The sequence below is a fragment of the Triplophysa dalaica genome, chromosome 7 (assembly GCF_015846415.1).
Source record: "Triplophysa dalaica isolate WHDGS20190420 chromosome 7, ASM1584641v1, whole genome shotgun sequence".
In the NCBI taxonomy this organism is placed as follows: domain Eukaryota; kingdom Metazoa; phylum Chordata; class Actinopteri; order Cypriniformes; family Nemacheilidae; genus Triplophysa; species Triplophysa dalaica.
The window spans coordinates 15179976-15199905 of record NC_079548.1 but is presented as its reverse complement, the minus strand read 5'-3'; the positions used below and the strand labels follow the sequence as shown (position 1 = coordinate 15199905).

Below are 19930 nucleotides of genomic sequence, written 5' to 3'. Positions count from 1 at the left end.
GTTATCGTTTGTTTAAACACGTTTTTGTTATAAATATTTGTTGAATAACCTTGACATTGACGGGGTGTTTGAAAGCTGAATGTGGGTAGGACTTTGCGCATGCGCAGTATACGTCTGTTAGGCCGTTGTGTTGTTGGAGCGGGAATACACACACGGCAGTGTGACTGGCTGACAGCATCACATCTCTCACTCTTACCTTTACTGATTATACAGCCGAAACAAAAGCATGCCTCGAGAAATCATCACCTTACAGCTCGGACAGTGCGGAAATCAGAGTGAGCTTTTGAAACACGCGCGATATTATTATGATTGTTTGCTGATGCGATGGACTTCACTACATAAACAGTTAGCTTGCTAACGTTAGCTGTCAGCATGAATAGCTTTACAGTGACTCCGTAAATACAAGTTTATGATTTAGGGATGGTTTTGATATCATTTTAGGAAGCATGAAACGCTTCCATTAGTTTTACCTATTGACTTCGTTTTTATAATATATATTTGAACCATTATTATGGTTCACTAGTCAATAATGATAAATAATTCACGTGTCTCAGATGGTTGTAATGCAATTAGTGTCAATTAATTGTAGTACAACACCGTGAGGGTTGTTTAGTTTCTGCTTTGGATATAGTTTAGGTTATTTAAGTGCCAGAGGAGACAGCTTGATCTTTACTTTAGGCATATCAGGCGATATCTAATATTTAGCTATAATCGTAACATGTGTGGATTTCGACTAGAAATATGTTCCTAAGCATTATGCATTTATGAATTGAATTTTGTGTCTTTGCAGTTGGTTTTGAGTTTTGGAAGCAGTTATGTGCTGAGCATGGCATCAGTCCAGAGGGCATTGTAGAGGAGTTTGCCACTGAGGGAACTGACCGGAAAGATGTCTTCTTCTATCAGGTACACAAGATGATGGAGCTGGTTAAACGCTGCTAAACAGTAAACACCAATCAGAAGCATCATATGTCAAGTTTGTTCATATTTTCTATTCACTTGTATAACCCACAATTTCTTTTTAGATAGCCAGCATCATCAAAATAATAAAATCCAACACATTGAAAGTAATCCCAGCATGCTCTACTGTACCAGTTTGATCCTCACCACCAATTTTATTTAAAGAGAAAGTTCACAAACAAATGTGTCATCATTTACTCACCCTTGAGTTGTTCCAAATCTGTATACATTTTTTTTGTTCTAATAAACAGAGAGACAGATATTTGGAAGAATGCTCGTAAGCTTTCTTGTGGCCCAGTGATTAGAGCATGCCAAGGTTATGGGTTCGATTCCAGGGGATTGCACATAGTCAGAAACGAGATGTATAATTCAATGCAATGTAAGTTGCTTTGGACAAAAGCGTCTGCCAAATGCATACATGTAAAAAAAATGTTCTTTTGCAGATTTGACTTCCATAGGAGGAAACTTACAATGGTAGTCAGAGGTGTCCCAGAACTGCTTGCTTTCCTGCATTCTTCAAAATATTGTCTTTTGTGTTTAACGGAACAAAGATTACATTTATTGAGCAATTTTTTCCTACTCTGCTAACAGAAGTCTTGTTTTTGGGTGAACTGTCCTTTAAGCTTGATGGAAGTGTTTGTATTAGTAACCACCAGGGGGAGCCTTAATCAAATAATTGCATAATAATTGTCATAAACCAGGCCTTTTTCAAAAGCAGATTAAAGTATGGATTAATTTGAAATGTATGACACAGGTCCATTTTAAAACAAAAAGAGCTGCGTCAATCGGAGAATAATACAAGCAATTTCTGAGAAACTGCAGTAAAATGTTCCTAATCCTCATAGAATTTTTATTTTCTGCAATGATGAGTATGTGAACGTTGCTACTTTATTTACCCTCATGTTGTTCAAAATCTGTTTATGAGGCTCATTTTTATGTGGAACACAAAAGGTGTGTTGAGAAATGTCTCCATACAATGGAAGTAAATAGGGGCCAGTCTTGTTTGGCAACCAACATTCTTCAAAATATCTTCTTTTGTGTTCTGCAGAAGTCATACAGGTTTAAAATGACATGAGAATATCTATCCTTTTAATGCATGAAGTGTATTGCTATAACTTTCTCTAAATTGTCAATTGGAATTTATTGTTTGTATAAAGTGGCAGTAATCAATTTTATTATTATTTTTAGTTGTTGTTGTATCACACAATGGGAATCACACACTGTGCAACATAGATTTCTTTTATATAGACTTGAATGTTGCAATTCCAAGGACTCATCAAGCATGTAATTTTTATGGGTATTTATCACTTACTATCATCCCCTTCAGGCGGATGATGAGCACTACATCCCTCGGGCTGTACTCTTGGACCTGGAGCCCAGAGTCATTCACACCATACTGAACTCCCCCTACTCCAACCTGTACAATCCAGAGAACATCTATCTGTCTGAGCATGGTGGTGGAGCTGGTAACAACTGGGCCAGTGGTTTCTCTCAGGTACACTGATTTATACCGGTTACTGCCACATGATTTCTATTATTTTAAGAAAACATTTTCAGTAAACTTGATTAGCTTTGAGGAGTGACTTTTTAAATATAAGTACATCATGTTGTCTTTCATTTAATAGTGTAATTAAAAATAGATTATGTTAAAATTTTGCAGATTATAATTTCTGATTTAAGATGCATGTCACTCCTTGAAATGAGATGTCATCATGTCAAATACTTTTGTTTGTTCAGCACTTGTATCTTTAAAAGTGAGACTTTTTTCCAGTTTTTATTTGATGTTTCATTTCATGGTTACTGTATAGTCAACATGACCTATAGGGAACACAAATATATGTATTAGTGTTATCTTTGCATTTTATTCATGTAGCTGAAGCACAACAGATCAAATACAACTGCTCTAGGAGGAGATGATGTAAATGAACTTATTCTCTAATTCATTTTTGACCTTTTATCTAAAACCTATGCTTGTTTCAGGGGGAAAAAATCCATGAGGACATCTTTGACATTATCGATAGAGAGGCAGATGGCAGTGACAGTTTGGAGGTACAGTATGACTCTAATTAGAGAGACAGTTGACTGCATTCACTTACTACTCTGTTTACATCTGGAAGAACTCGACAGGGAACTGTAAAGTCACATAAAGTGACAGAACACATCAGATTGAGTGCAGGAATAAACCCTGGAAAATAACAAAACTCACATAAACTTGGAATTTAAAGGCAAATGTATTATAAATGACTATTTTTCACAATTGCGTGTTATTCATTAATGCTGGGGTATTTTGTCTCGGGGAAAAAAGATTTGGGTCTTGGATGACATTTTTAAACAGAACTAAACACTTTTTGATGATCTACAGATGGTTGAGTGATGTACAGTTTGACGTACTTTGATATTTTCTTCCCTCTTTTTACCCAGCCACTTCTACAGTGCTGACAGAAACACTTTTAGCATACAGACAATATAAAACGATATTTAAATGTAGCTACGTCTATATTATGGATATTTAAATATACGGTTTTACGAAAGTGCCTTTAATTTTAAAACAACAGAAAGAGGTCCTTTCCTGCGTAGTCCGTGTTATGTATTTTATTACTCACAATTACTGGTGTGTGTGTGTACCATGTGTAACTTGTATGGTAGTGGGAGTTAGGGAGTGGTTAAGAGGATAAGGTCAAATGTGTGTGATATATGGGGCTAAATGTCAAAGGAAGAGTGACATGGTACAAATACGCCTCATTGCGAATTTCCTCCAGTCACCCTAAAGCGCCTTAGCAGTACTGGGGGACACACGCGCTTGGAAATGTGTTTAAATGTGTTCTCTTTACCTTTTTCAGGGATTTGTGCTGTGTCACTCCATCGCTGGGGGAACAGGATCTGGTCTGGGGTCTTATCTTCTGGAACGGCTGAACGACAGGTGCATATAAGAACAAGTTTATAAACTGTTATAAGAATATGTGAAATGCATTCCTGTTGGAATAATTTTTGCATTCAACACTCCCTCTGCTGAAGGGTAGATCCACACCCTCGCATTGTAGGTCTAGACTTGCAACTCTGAAGCGTTTGGGTGGCAGTCTGTATAATTAGAGGGAGATGCAGGCAGCTAGCATCGGCTGTAATTACCTCTCTTTAGGGGTGTGTTTAATACCATCGCTCGTGCAACCTCAAGGGCACAAGCAGCGTTCCTCTCGTGTTCATGTGTTTAAGTATTTCAACACTATGTTCTGTCTTTTTTTAGGTATCCCAAAAAACTGGTTCAGACCTACTCTGTATTTCCCAACCAGGATGAGATGAGCGATGTTGTCGTACAACCTTACAATTCTCTCCTGACGCTAAAGAGACTGACCCAGAATGCAGACTGTGTGGTGAGAATACACACACACGCACGCTGTCTTCTAACCTTTGCAGCTGGCCTAAAATTTTGGAAGTGGTGTCACACACACCAGGGCTTTAAATGAATGTGTTTCTATGTGAAACAGAGCCTCTCTCATACACGCAGCTTGCTAGGCTAACTGCACATTTCCTCAGTTACACAATCCACCTCTCCAGACAGAGCTTCTTTCTTCATCCTGCTTTCATTCCTCAAACGCAAGCGGATGGAGGAAAGGAGGACAGTCTTATGCGATTATCCACTTCTTTCCATCCATTTCCTCCTCATTAGCAACAGCCCAGTCTTGGAGTTCAGCTTAAACTATAAAAAGGTTTGATGAAGACACTGTCATATCTGTACATCTGAAACAGGAATGTACACGTGTGCTGACACTCAGTGTTTTATATTATGTTTGATTTCAATCTGCAGATATTTATTCTGCAAACAGACACTATTGACTCTGTGAAGCACCTGGAATCACATGTTTGTGTATTATAAGTAAACTTAATCATCATTTACTTATGTCATTTGGTCTGATGAGTAGTCAAATGTGTGACTAGTGTTGTGTTTGGTCTTAAGAGTGAATTTGGTCTTTATTAACTCTATGAGTGTTTGTGGTAGTCATGGTATGAATGCTTGTTTTAATCTTTTTTGACTAAAGAGGTTTAACCTCTTATTCTCTAGCAAAACTCTTTGTGAGGGGCATAGTAAAGAATAGATCGGGCATTAGTGAGGGGTAAGAACAGTTTTATTCATATTGTGTTTCTCGCAGCTGTCTGCTAGCTTCATTCCTGTGTCAGGCTTATATAATAACCTTGGAGCGGGAGTGTCAGCATAAAAAGAAGAGGCTAAACGAGGCCAACAGTTTCTTTAATCTGTCTCTTTCATTCCAAAATATTCACTTTTATTAAGGAAGTGTTCTCTTTCTTCTAGTTGGAATAAGGCTTATTGTCAGAGGAGTAAAAAGTACTCAAAAATGTTAGTCAAGTGAAAGTAGAAGTACTGCGTGAAAGTCAAGTATCTGGCCAGAAACATACTCAAGTAAAAGTAAAAAAGTACCAAATTAAAATTATACTTGAGTAAACGTAATGTAACTATAAAACTATAGAGATTCTTGTTCAAGCGTTTGAAGGAAATGAACCACATGCAATGTTTTATCCTGCTTTAGAACTGATTGTATTTAACTGTATTTAACTCTTGCAGTTTTATTTAACTACAAGACATGTCTATTCTAATATGCAACATGCTATTCAAGGTTGTAAAAGCTCTGGTTTAACTTCAGCAGAAGCTGATTTTGAAAATAGTTAGTCAAGATAGGCAGATATTTTCTTGGTGAGTGGGAGTCAAAGAACACACTTCATCTCATACGAATCCTTATTCATTCCACTACAAGAAGGCCACAGGTGCTCTTGATCCTGTGGTGGGTTTTGAACTGTATTAGCAGCTGAATGTTGTTCCTCCATTTTCTTCCAGTGTTTATTTTCAGGTCCAGGTCAAGCAAGGTGCTTTACATTGTGGTAATTGATGTGACATGACCTCACTTCAAAAGGACCAATGAACATGTCCGGCCAATTTCATTGAATGTTAAAATGAATCTCATTGGCTGAATTAATAACATTTAAATCAAACTGGTTATAAGCACAATTCAGTCGGTTCATTAGTGGTAAGGGAAGATGGAGGAAAGCGACACTCCAAAAATGAGTACTTTTTGAGTATAAATCAAATTGTAAGAAGTAAAAGGTACTTTTTTTGTTTAAAAATGTAATTAAGTAGAAGTATTCATTCTTAATTGTGCTCAAGAATAGTACAGTTCCCCCAAAATAATACTCAAGTAGAGTAATCAAGTAAAATTACTCAAGTACTTATTTTACACCTCTGCTTATTGTCTATTAAAAACTACAACTTGTTGAAGCATCTGGTGAAAAAGAAATATGCAGATAAACAGATAATAATAAATATACATTTATTATTACAATAAATAGGACAATAAATATAAATGTGATGTGTGTATAAATGTAACAAACAGCTTGTCTCTGTTCGCTCAGGTGGTGTTGGATAACACGGCTTTGAACAGGATCGCCACAGACCGGCTGCACATTCAGAACCCCTCGTTCTCTCAGATCAACCAGCTGGTGAGTTTTCAGATGGCATTCTAATATCTGATCCCTTCGCAGTGTAAATCACTGAACAACAAAAAACACATTTTTGAGGAAAATTAAATGCATCAGTTTTGTTTTCAAAATTAGTCTTTTTTTTTTTAATCTGAGGATTTAATCAAAATTTGTTTGTTGTATGTGAGGAATAGGAATAAAATAAAATAGAAAAGCACCTTGGAGATGTTATGAATAAGCAATTGCTGTTTTTTGGCCTAGCAAAAATATGTATTAGTTTATATACACAGGAATCTAATACAGAACTGCTGTGTGTTTCTGGAGAGTGTTTCGTATGTAGGTCTGCCAATTTCACAGAACCCCTCACAGGGTAAATTTAATATCCACAGGCAGGATTAATTGACAGACGTCTTAGATTACATTCGGTGTCTGAACATGTTCTATAGGACTGATCAAATCATGATCTAAAGGCTCGAGTCATAAGACCTCTGACATCCGTGACGTCTTTAAGCGTCAGGCCCGTGACTTTGTTTAATGCTGTCTGACGTACATATTGTATTTAAAAAGCCTCATGTTTATAGTATACTTTTGTTGTTTGCATTCCAATTAATTGATGTCAAAAGTGTTAAACAATCAGAAATACTTGTTAAATCAGAGGGGAGAATCTTTTTGTGCATGTATTTTCACTTTCTGAAACTGATTCCAACTACTTCAAATAATTTATAAAGGAAATCCAAATTGATTTCCTTTATGAATGATTTAAAGTAGTTGGAATTGGTTTTTAACTCCCTTAATTCGATTCAGTATGTTAAGCTGAGTTGTAGGGCCTTTTTCATCTGCCTAAATGCATCCAAGCCAAAATGAGTCCGTATCATTTCATAGCCATTCTTATAGCAGAGAAGAAGTGTCTCGGCATGGTTTATCCCAGCCAAATATGATAAAATATAAAATTTGCAGACACAGGATTAAAATTTAAAGGAACTGTTAACCCCCCTAAAATAATCTATCTTGTTACGCACCCTCTAGTTGTTTCAAATCTGTATACATTTCTTTGCTCTGATGATCACAGAGAAAGGTCGAATGGACGAATGCTTGCAACCAAACAGTTCTTGGCCACCATTGACTACCATAGAAGGAAAACCGTTTGCTTTCCTACATATTTCAAAATATCTTCTTTTGTGTTCAACAGAACAAAGAAATTCAAGCAATTTTCCCTAGTATGCTAGTCAATGCTGGCCATAAAATTTTTGATTCTAATTCTACTCGCATAGTTTTAAATATTTTACCACAGGTACTTACTTGTACATCATAAGGATGAAACTGTGTGTTCAGTTGTCTGGTTTAGTAAGTTAAATCAGTTGGAATGACCTGCTGTCGTGTTGCATTCTCACAACTAAGTGATGAGCTAATAAATAACCTGTGACACATCATCAGCTGTGCTTCCTTTCATACGCCACTTAATAATCCTCCTGCTCCAAGGTGAAAAGTTCACAGTCAACTCCTACTCTGTTCGTCTCCATGATCTGAAATGGTGAACTTGTGGCCATTTAAATGTCTTCTGATCAGAATGCACATATAAAACCTGTTTCACCAGTCTGTGCTATTGTGTTAGTGTTATGTACATCGGAGGGTTCAAGTGTAAAGTTAGCACACCCAAATCATCGAGAGGACACAATTTCAAGGAAATGTCATAGAACGACTGATCACAGTTCAGTGTGTTAATTCCTTTTTTGTCTTTTCCTTTTTTTAACAGGTGTCCACTATCATGTCAGCAAGTACAACAACCCTCCGTTACCCCGGTTATATGAACAATGATCTTATTGGTCTGATCGCCTCATTAATTCCTACTCCCCGCCTCCACTTTCTTATGACTGGATACACGCCGCTGACCACCGATCAGTCTGTAAGTTGTTGCAAGTTCAGTATTCAAATAGATTTGCATTTGTAAAATGTAAATGAACTTGAGGGCTCAACAAACTAGTGAGCTGCCTGTGTGAGCTTCATTTTGCTATGCTAATAATTCTTGATTTATTCTTTAAATCATATTGTCCTTCTTGTTAGGTGGCGAGTGTGAGAAAGACTACAGTTCTTGATGTGATGAGGAGGCTCCTGCAACCCAAGAACGTCATGGTGTCCACAGGACGAGACCGCCAGACCAATCACTGCTATATTGCTATTCTCAACATCATTCAGGGAGAGGTGGACCCAACACAGGTGTGTGTGAGAGAGAGAGGGATGTGATCTGTGTTTAATGGTCCTGCTGGTTCTCTCATGTGGTGAATACAGTTGAATAGAGTCGGTGTGTACCTGTGAACACAATCTGAGCCATATGTGCATTTCTCCTTTTAGGTTCATAAGAGCCTGCAGAGGATCAGGGAGAGGAAGCTTGCAAATTTTATCCCGTGGGGTCCAGCTAGCATCCAGGTGGCACTGTCTCGCAGATCTCCCTACCTGCCTTCAGCCCACCGGGTCAGTGGTCTTATGATGGCCAATCACACCAGCATCTCCTCGGTAAGCCCCACCCTTAAACGCATTATTGTTAAGAATTGAGATTTATGATGATTTGAGTAGACAGTCTAATCTCTCTTCCTCACTGCAGTTGTTTGAGCGTACCTGTCGTCAGTATGATAAGCTGAGGAAGAGGGAAGCCTTCCTCGAGCAGTTCAGGAAGGAGGACATATTCAAAGAGAACTTTGATGAGCTGGATAACTCGCGTGAGGTGGTCCAGCAGCTTGTAGACGAGTATAGCGCAGCCACGCGTCCCGACTACATTTCCTGGGGCACGCAAGAGCAGTAACCACCCTGAAGCTCTTCATCCCCAATCCAAAAAAAGGTCCTGAATTGATCCTGTCAAATATGGACTTACTCGAGTAGCAAATAACAGTATTGAAGTCTATAAACTAGAGAATCATGATTTCTTAAACTGTTGCTCCAGAGCCTTTTCATCGAATATATAAGATCTTTAGCCCAGCATCACTGCTGTTTTAAGAACCTTTTCCATATGTATATGGATGTGATTTTCATCAGGCCTTTAGATGAGTTCTTCATAACCCGGTGCCTCTTTCACTCTTTCTCTGTTCTTGATTTCTTTTTCTTGACTGGACAGTCAATGCTCTATTTTTGTAACGCACTCTGCACTCCTCTGCATCAATCTATGTCAAGGTGATGCAGGCTCATAGGCTTCCGTGACCACACACACTTCGAGCAGATTGTAGACTGGGTGGTCTCAGATGAATGTAACTGTAGGAGGGAGCGTGAAAGATTAAGCTTCGTAGAAAAAGCTTGCTTATGAGTACACAATCTCTTACTCCCTCACTTTCACGCATGCATGCTTTTAGACAAAACACACATGCTTTCAGGGGATAGACAATGATTGTGTGGCGTTTGAATCCTCTTTGCCCCTTAGAAGTGAAAGCACATCTCACAGATCATATAAAGAGCTTCAAGTGTTATGTACTTTAATACATCCTTTTTATCAGAGAATCCTCTCTGGGTTTCTTTACTTGTCAATCAAAACAGTGACGTTACCTCAAAGTCTGACGGACTCAATCAAACGGCAATGTAACAATTTATTCTAGTCTTTATTCTCATATACTGAGAATGTCTCCAGCGTTCAACTTTCATGCTTAAATTCTTTCTTGAGCTAATAATGTTGTTATTATTGTTATACTGTGTACATAGTTTGACTTGGATGCATTAACTTGAAGTTCATGAGGTTGAATAAATGTTTTTCTACAAGCAACATTTCTATGATTTCTGGTTTTATTAGTGTTTAGAGTGCAGAGTACTCTTGTAAACCATCTGAGCTCAGGCTATAAAATCACAGCAGTAATTTTGCCCAAAAGGTACACATGACCGACTCTGAAATACAAGTCTTGTCCTCTGGCAACACCTGTTTTCGAAAAAATAATCGTTCATCTGTATTTGTCTTTTATAAGTGTGATCAAACTAAACATCTTTGAAGATAAGAAGTGTGCAATACTACCATATAGGTGCTTAAGATTAATATGAAATACTGCGTGTGTTACATCCGCTTTAAAATAAAAAGAAATAGTGTGTTAAAAAATTTGACAGCAGTGTATATTTATGTTAATAATGTATTAATATTCAATTAATACTGCTCAAATGTGCCACTTATCTGCCATAACATAACCGCAGGTATTTTTTATGGGTAAATCATTTCACACTTTTACCTCCACACAGTCAAATCGAAGCTCGAGTGATGGTGTAATGGTGCTGCTTTTTATTTCATACAATATTCATCATTTTGCATTATTGCACATTTAAGTTAGCTGTACAAACAATAGTGCAATACACATGTAACATAATGAGAAAGGTACCATGCAGCATAACAAACCGTCTAAAGCATCAGGTCGTCATTCGCGTTCACACACACGTGACAGTGGACGGAGCTGCCTGCAGCTGCAGAGTGACATTAAAGAAAAGAATAACACGGGCGCTGTAATAGAAACACACTTGAGTAGGGCAGAAGACACATTTTAAACATTTGCGCAAAGAGAAAAAGAAACAAAACAAAGTTGCGATTGCCCTCTTTGAACTTCAAGTAGTTGGTAACCTTTTTCAGATTTGTATTGAGGCAGACAGACTGCCATTTAACAAAGATAGTGCACACCACAAACCCAAAGTCGGCCTATACATAAAACGATCAACAGAATGACGGATGTTATGAAAGACATAGATTGTACAGGCTAAATTTTTCACAGGCACTGGTGGCTGCTCTGAAGGCAACTTTAAGTGATACTAATAATGGCTTTAGGATAACTGGGCAGGATTTATTGCTTTAGTTTGGCAGTCATTTAAGGGGAACACGTTAGAAACTGAGGAGGAGAAACCCTATAACCTCTATATTTGGTCCGTGTGATGGGGCGAATAACTTCATTTTTGGTGACAAAAAAATCAAGTGAATGCATACTGCATCTACGTAACAAACTATTAAACAATGATCTGTTGCCGTTGTAGACCTTGCCACGTGGGGGAAGATAAACTCAACAAATAACATAAAAGTATATAAAAATGATGCCATAAATTAACTATGACATCATCAGCTCTTAACCCAAGCACTGAAATACGAATACAGGTCTTTATGAAAGATATATAAAACAAAATTTAAAAAGAACATAAAAACTCATTCACACAAACAGCCATAAATAAAACCAGAAAGATAACACATACACACAATGGGACAATATGCACTTTCAGCAGATGAAAGACTTGAGCTGTTAGTCATCAAGCTAACATAAACAAGACGTCCGGCTTCATAAAGCACAAAAAAGCTAAAAGCTAGGCTCTTATGGAAATGTACTGTATATTATGGGACGATAACGTTGCATAACAATAGTGTTTGATTATTTGTCTATCTTCAGTGTTTCAAAACAGAGGTCTATAATACGCAATGAGAAGTTCGTCATTTACCTTCACAAGTACCAGAATGCAACGGGGCATCTGAACAAGCTTGTTTTATCCGTGTCTAAGGATCACACACTGTTGTGGCTACAGGTCGTGCAGTGTAGAGTTAGTGTAAGCTAACAGCTCAGTCAAGCAGCACCAGGCTCAACACGTTTCACAAATACACTCAAGCTAAAGATCCTTTGGTTTCAGTTCTACAGCTTAGACAATCGCTCTCTCTCTCGCACACACAAGCACACAGACATCGTCATCGGTTCTGAAAGTCTGAGCAATGACAAGTGACGTGCACTCAGTTACAAGGTCATGTAAGGTTTGATGAATGAGTTTAACAGCGAGTGGAACCGGACCCTCTGGGGAACACTGAAAGGAGAGCGAGTGTGCGTGTGCATAAGTGTGATGGCAGCTTGTTTGCTTCCTCGTCCTGCAGCACACCTCTCTCTGTCGTGATGCTTTTCCGCTGTATTGTCCAAGTTTTGTCCGTTTGAAGGCCTCTGTGTCCCCTCTGGATTTCACCGGAGGTGTAGCAATGCTACCGTTGTGTCTCTTTGGTTTCCCCAGGCACCATCCAAATTTTCTTGGTCAGCATCTTCTCCTCCTTTTCTGGATGAGCATCTAAAGTCACGTCTGAGTTTGTCAGCGTGGCAAAGCTCCTCAGAGAGGCAATCAACCAGGACTGCGTATGCGTATGTGTACATCAGAGTGTGTGCATGTGTGTGCGCAAATCATCGTTCCTCACACCGGGTGAGAGGGCAGCTCAAGTAGGGAGGGGTGGAGCTTAGGGTTGGTGATGCAGTCATCCTTGCCTAGCTGGCGACGGGTGGCACTGAAGTAAGCATTCATCAGCTGCATGATCTCAGTCAACTGAGAGAGAAAGAGAGAGAGAGAGTTTCCACTGTGAAATTTTCTACACATGTCAGTGCTAATATATTCATACATTTGTTTGTAATACTATAATGAAAATGAACTATATAAGGTAGGTTAATAAAATAAACAATAAAAGAGGGCAATACTAGTCTTGACAGAGTATGATCCCCTTCTTTCTTGACCCCAGGACACTTTTATTCTCTCAGTTATGCAATGTTGTATTCTTTCAGTTAAAGGTCCAGTGTAGAACAATTTAGCGGCATCTAGTGGTGAAGTTGCGAATTGCAAAACGGCCCACTCTGCCCTCCAGCAAACACACAGCATTGTCACAACGTAGCCAACATTTAAAGCATGTTATAACAACATGAACAACAGGTTGATGTTTCTACATGTGTGGTGAAGTTGTCACAACGTTGTCACAAAGTTATCTTTTAATCTGCTTGCGGGGCAATTGATTTATGTTGTTTGTATGTTGTATGGACAACCAGCAAACGACATATAACCATAACTGTACAGAATCACGAATATCAGCCTTTTAAATTTCAGCCGACAGCTTGGCTGTTTGTAAGAGAAGAGTTCGCTCTGATTCATCGGAAGAATACGTGAATATTGCTTTTCATTTCGGTCACCAAAAAAGATTAAAAAATATATGAATCAATACAATCTATCGAGGTAATCATAATGAGAATAAAATCGGGCATTTTATGGTTTCGTTAGAATTACTACATATATATGTGCCTTGCAGCTCAAATGCTCAGAAAATGGTCATAACTTGTTGTTTTTGGGTTTGTGTTTTTTCGATTTAAATTGGGAGATTTAAAAAAGTAAAAAATGCTTGCTTGGAAAATGCTATTATGATGCTGTACTTATGTGACACTTCTTTTTCAGCTGTCCAGTCACTGAAGGCTGTTGAGCTGCCAGTATGATGGTTTACAGTTATGAATTTATTTTTTTATTATTATTTATTAAACCATATACCTGCACTTATGTTTTGTTTTTGGAAGTGTAATTCTTTTAAAATACCCTTGTATTAGTGTGCACATTTGTATAATAAAGCTAAATTACATAACGCAGCATTGTTACTCTTTAAAGTTTACACAGGTTGGTTTTGATCATATGTTTTGTTGTAAAAATTATAGACCCGTATTCATTATTAAATGTTAAAAAATCGATATTGATTTTGTAGTTATAACACCAAAATGTAGCGCAAATGGGAATGCACAGAAATGAGTTGGAATCAAGGAATAACAAAAGTAGTCCGAATGTCGTCTCACAGTTACTGAATGTTGCTTAGCAACGTTGCAACAGCCTTCTGGCATCTTACGTGGTCACAACGTAAATGTGTTTTTTGGGCCCTGACTTGAAGGAGTTAACCAATTTACGAAATGCCCTCTGTGGAGCAGTTTGTCCATTCAGGGCTACTGTAGAAACAAAATGGTGAAGAAATAGCTCATTCTAAGAAAATAAAAAACAAAGCTTTATTGTGTGACGTCTTTGTACACCTCTGAACACATAGTTAGTTGTATATTATTTTGTATTTCTGTCTCGAAAAAAGTTTTACGCTATGATAACATTATATTAATGTGACGGCAATGTTAACAAGTATACAGTGTAAAAGTCATTATATGTACGAACAGTGTGAAACCCAGAATTAGATTTAAAAAAATCACACATGTTTAAAGCATACAGAAGATAGATTTGACTGATGCACTTACATTTAGACACTTGTCTGTCAAACTGACTCCCATTATAAAAGCAATTCCGGCTAACAGCAGCTATGGGTGAATGCTAATGACTGATAAGGACTGAGCATGATTTTTAGTGTGTGTGCGTGAGCTGGCAGAGATGTTCTTGCATCACTCAAAAGCTGGCAAAGGTGAAGTCAAGTGGTTTGCCAAGAAAACGTCAGAGACAGGCAGATTCATCACCTTAAACGCACAGGAGTGAATTTACAGAGAACAGGTGCGTGTGAGCCCGCAACTAATACGAGAAGTCAAACTGGTTCTCTCAGTGTTTCCACATGTGTTTGCACTGACTGTCACAGCTAGTCTGACCAGAATTCTGTAAGCGCTGCAGGGACTTACAACCCTTTGACGTCATTGGCTTTCTTGTTCTACCGAAAGTTAACTCTTAACCTCTGAATATTGAAGATTTATTGTAGGATGTTTTGGAGGTGATGGCCCTTTACCTTGGTGGTCTCAAAGAGCAGGTCGCGATCTCCTGTGGTGATCCTGAACGTGTTGCTATCAGAGACACCGTAGGAACAGATCTGACCAATAGGCAGAGACTCCAACGCTTCGGCTTCACCTTGACGATATAGAGACACGCAGGAAGCGGCCACGCCCAGCCACAACTTCTGAGAGAAACTTCCTGTAGAACTCTGTAAAACACAGGAGACAAATACAACAGAGGTCAACAGATCTGATTACATTATCGCATTCGTTCAAATCCTCCATAAAAACATTAGTGAGCGTTCTTACTATGTAAAAGTCCACTTCATAAAGCGTGCAGCCGAACCCAGACCACTGCCGTGCGATAGTGAGATAGGCGGCCATGGTGTCTCTGCGACTGTATCCCACCAACGCTTTCCAGCGCTCTAAAATGGCCGACATCACCACCGTCCCCTCCTCCCTCAGCCTGGCCCGCAGTCTTTGGTCCTGTTCTTGGCGTCGCTTGTGACCCCACAACGTCCCGGCCAGCAGGCCCCCGGGGAAGGAAGGGCAGCCAGGGGGTTCCACAGGGGCCAGCAGGGCCCGGGCTTCCACCACCTCGGCGGGGAAGAGCTGCTCCAAAGGCGGGTACGGAGAGAGGGCGCTGAAATCTCCCAGAAGGCATTGCAGTCTGAGCGCCGCCAGGGAAAGGAGGTCATCCTCGCAGGCTGGCAGCTGCCCTCGCACCACCATCTCATGACACTGAGAGAGAAGAGAGCGGGTGGGTTTACCAAGTTCAATGTTTGTATATGTGCTTTTGATTCAACTGATAAAGACATTACGCATAAATCTGTCAAAACGCGTAAAACTAATCCACATAAAACAAACAGAAGATTTGGAAAATCCCTTTTTCTTTCTGTGGCCCTGAACCTTTGTTTGCCATTACATGCAGATATGAAACAATCTTAATAGCTGTTTGCAGACAGATCGAAACCGGTTTGGCAGCAGTTGTGTTACTCTAACCCTACTTTCAGCAGGAGTCAATGGCATTTATTCTGAATGTCTGAGGAAGATATCCATCATTAAGCCCAAATGTTAGAAAACACATTCCACTGAATGCTATTTCTTCTCACAGTTATTCCTAAAAGGTCGTTCCTTAAAAGTTATGTATAATATACATAACTATGTCTTCAGTGATGTATAAAGACCTTACATAATGAAGTGTTATGTTTTTATTACCTTAGAATGAGCTATTTCTATCTACAAACACTGCAGGACCTAAACGGACGAACTGCTCTACAGAGCGTGTTTCGTTAATACATTATCTCCTTCGGCAAAGAAGCGAAAACGTGACGACATCTTTGTCTTGTGAGAGCCACCATAGTGCTATGAAAGGGAGGAGTGAGCCGTTGGTTGCAATTCACAACCTCACCACTAGATGCAATTAAAATCTCACTATCCCACCTTTAAAAACATTTATTTCAGTTTTACACTCAATAATCTGATTCGTCCATTTCTGTGTTTCTTTACCTGCTCGTAGAGAAAGAGGTACTCGATGCTGTCTGTGCTGATGTTATCTGTGTCCAGCAGACAGTACAGTTTAAAGCACAATCTCCATTGGCAGTCTGAATCTGGCTCTTTAGCTGACAGACTGGAAGAGAAGGGGGGGTTGTTAATGGAAAATGTATCAGATAGATCAGATATATATCAGATGGAATAGGTATCAGATATACATGTCAAGTGTGAGCAAACTTTGTACTTAAAATACTCTGAACTCTTCGAGGAATGTACAACTCTTCTAAACAATGTTACAAATAACAACCCAACTTTTTCACATTTAGCTGCAATTTTGCCATGTTTTTGTGCATATTTAAAAAAATGGCACAGTCCTAATTCCTTGTTTGCTTGCTTTCTAAATGTTTAGCTCAGGTTTTTTAGTGTTATTTAGTTTCATGATTTAGTGAACCAGCTGCTCTATATTAATACAAAAATTAGCTATTTAGGTTCACATGAGTTCACACAAGAGGCAGGGCATAACAATAACAAACAAAAAACACAAACACTCCCTAAAACGCACGACTCAAGTCACCTCAACACATGACTCACTCTGATTCACACAGTCTTTCCTGCTGTATGTGCAGTTTTACATGTGCGCGTTTGTGTGTGTGTGTATACACACGCTTCTGTGGGAGAAAGACAAGGAGTGTGTCCATGAACCAACTTCTGGGAACAGTTGGCACAGAGACTTGCAAGAACACACAGCTACACACACAGACAGACACAAACACACTTCCGAGAATAAAGCGGATGCACGCAATTCTGGCTGCAATTGCTTATCTGTCCCGCAGCTTGCTTTTCACATCAGTTAAAACTGATGACATCAGTCTCACCTTGAGATTCCCTTTGGAACACTGAATGCAAATAAAGGCCTGGTTGACCCGTGTCTCTTCTCACAGCGCGTGTGCATGTGAGAGAGCTGGGTTTGTTTAAATGTGTGAAATGCCAAGATAAAAAGCTATCAACGAAAAGAAAAAAAACGTAGAAAAAATGTCACTAATAAAATGGTCATGAATTGTAGTACGACTATTATAGTATATGTCCAGGCTATTATCATGACGTATTCCTTAGCAGTTGGACCGAAACCTCATATGGATTTTTCATGCTTTTTTATAAATTGTTACTCTTGGTCAACCTTTCGTAGGTTTTACAAATATTTCACCAAAATAGCTTGTCAACTTTGACAAGACCGTGTTTATGTAAAACAATCCAATGTTTTTTTTTCCGGGCAGTTAAGATACAAGCTTTCCGTCCAAACAATAATACAGTTATTGAAGAGATTTATTAAAAGAGTTACTTTTCAAATCTGGTGATGACGTCAGCAATGATGGTGTTTCCTCCGATAGCTTTCTCCCAACATCCATTTTGCTCAAAGAGAGCAAACGTGTTTCGGCTGTCCTGCAGCCCAAGGCGCTCCGCCATCCTCCTCACAACCTGGAAAGAGAAAATGAGGAAAAAATATTGAGAATCTTGCACATGATTGACATACAGTTTCTCATAACGTATTTGGAAATCTAATTCACACTTATAGATGTCTGAGAATGTATGAAATAGAATAACAATGTGTCAAAGATATTATAGTTTTGATTTAAGTTTTCTTGATATTTTAAATTAGCTTTTATTTTAAGACTTTTAGTTTAAATGTTAATTTAGTTTGAACAATTTAGCTGTATGCTTTTGTAATTTTATAATTTATTTGTTGATTTGTTACGTTGCTGAATAAGATTAATTCTTTTTATTTTAGTTTTATTTTAGTTCATGTTTAATATAATAATTTTAGTACTTTAAACTTATATCAGTTTATTTTTGAGGCAACATTTACATTTTTCTTCAAGTTTAACATTTCCCAATAATTTTAGGTCAATATTTTACATGAATTCAATAAACAGAAACATTTTCTACATTTTAATTTGAGTAAACTAAAATAACCTTGCAATGTATTAAACAAAGCGATACTGTATATCCAAACACACTATGCTATACCTCTTTAATTCGGAAATAAACAATATTTAAAACTATTTCTGGAATTACTTTTAACTAACTTCACTAAAACTGCAAATCAAACTTTGAACTTTGTAATATTTGTATTAAGCCAAGAGATCAATCTGTGTCTTTTACATTCCATGTTGGTCAAACAACTTTTAGCATTGCAAATTCTCAGGTCAGAGTTCACCAAATATGAACTTTGATAAGCAGCAAAAGACAGAACTTTTGCTTGCATTTCACACCTTGACACAAATGAATGTCATTTCAGGTAAAAATGCTCCTTAGAGTACAACTGTGTGCATACACTTTTTGTTTTAGAAAAGTGAGCTTGTGCTCTGTCTTGCAGCATCTAATTCAATGACATAGATATGTGAATAGCAGTGGACCCTCCTCTGGCTGTTATAAATCATCATACAGGAAACAGTTGTGCTTGAGTACCTCATTAGCGGTAGTGTGTGAAGTGATCGGCATCTGGCAGCAGCCTGGCCCAGGGTAGTGCAGAGTGCACAGTATCTCCTGCCTTCCCATCAGCCCCTGGATCTCCTCCCATGAGGGCACACACTCACGGCCGCGCGTCTTCTCCAGAGCCTGGGCTATGAATGATGCGTAGCTCTCCACCTCTGGATCCAAACTCAAACTCTGAACTCTGACACCAGAGAAAAAATAAGGATCTATTGTTTCATCTCAAAGTGTGATAAGACAACATTAACCAAAGCTAAAGTTCAGCTAAGTAAGTCAAATAAAAATACCATGTACAAGTATGTGATTCTGTACAATAATGATGACTAACTAAAAGTGTGAAAAATGATGATGCTGTCGGGCAAAGACCTTGTATATCCATATTTCATGCATTTCAAAATTTTCATAAATCATTGCTATTGGTCACATTTGTTTACCTGTTGATTTTACAAAACTTTAACCAAAGAAGAAGGGATTAAGAGTTTTCAAAAAAGTATGGACATAATCTACATAAAAATTACAATGCGTAACTCAATTTTCTTAAACATTTAACAGGGGTCCCTGCTTTATCCATCTAGAGCAGTGGCTTTCAAACTGGGGTCCAGGGACCCCCAGGTGCCCTCCAGAAGGTTGCAAGGGGTCCCCCAGAAATTTTATAGGAAAAAAGATTAAGTCCTCAGTGTTTATCATCTGCTTTCTTGCTATGGATAGTTTCCAGAATTCCCCAAAAAGTTAATCATATTAGGGGGTCCTTGGCATCATAAAGTTTCATGAACTGAGAAAGTTCCTGTTGTACAGGAACCACAAAAATTGCCTCCAAAAAAAGTAGAGAAAACTTGTTTACCCGCTCTGTTTAAAGTGCATATTTGCGATATGAAGCGTCATGCATTTGGTAATCACATGGATGGCGTAGGGTCCTAATTGTGTTAAGTAAACACATGCGGGAAGCGTCTGGGAGCCCCTGAGGAACAGATTGCTGCGTCTCCATTGCACCAGCTGCCCACGTAATCAAAGCCCTGTGGTCCACGCACCATTTCCTCACTGCA

The 19930-nt window shown here is 38.5% G+C and overlaps 2 protein-coding genes across 2 annotated transcripts in view; one reads left to right on the top strand and one right to left on the bottom strand.

Annotated features, from left to right (window-relative positions):
* Positions 1-80: 80 nt before the first annotated feature.
* tubg1 (tubulin, gamma 1) lies at positions 81-10183 on the top strand. The gene is made up of 11 exons (XM_056753537.1): positions 81-275; positions 791-903; positions 2285-2452; positions 2938-3006; positions 3798-3877; positions 4199-4325; positions 6376-6462; positions 8195-8344; positions 8503-8655; positions 8791-8952; positions 9041-10183. Exons 1-11 carry the CDS (start codon positions 227-229, stop codon positions 9236-9238), a joined length of 1356 nt encoding a protein of 451 aa, XP_056609515.1. The 5' UTR covers positions 81-226; the 3' UTR covers positions 9239-10183.
* Positions 10184-10661: 478 nt separating this feature from the next.
* The window catches only part of plekhh3 (pleckstrin homology, MyTH4 and FERM domain containing H3), a 35897-nt gene continuing 26628 nt past the window's right edge, over positions 10662-19930 (bottom strand). The window contains exons 8-13 of the mRNA XM_056753535.1: positions 18864-19071; positions 17737-17873; positions 16413-16533; positions 15213-15644; positions 14921-15112; positions 10662-12729 (exon numbers count right to left, since the gene is read on the bottom strand). Of these exons, the coding sequence (XP_056609513.1) occupies positions 12601-12729; positions 14921-15112; positions 15213-15644; positions 16413-16533; positions 17737-17873; positions 18864-19071 (1219 nt within the window). The 3' untranslated portion in view covers positions 10662-12600. The remainder of the gene's footprint in view (positions 12730-14920; positions 15113-15212; positions 15645-16412; positions 16534-17736; positions 17874-18863; positions 19072-19930) is intronic.

Coding starts and splice junctions, on each gene's coding strand:
- tubg1 (XM_056753537.1), top strand. CDS start 227: ATGCCTCGAGAAATCATCACCTTACAGCTCGGACAGTGCGGAAATCAG. Junction 904..2,284: donor AAGATGTCTTCTTCTATCAG/GTACACAAGATG, acceptor CATCCCCTTCAG/GCGGATGATGAGCACTACAT. Junction 8,953..9,040: donor ATCACACCAGCATCTCCTCG/GTAAGCCCCACC, acceptor TCCTCACTGCAG/TTGTTTGAGCGTACCTGTCG.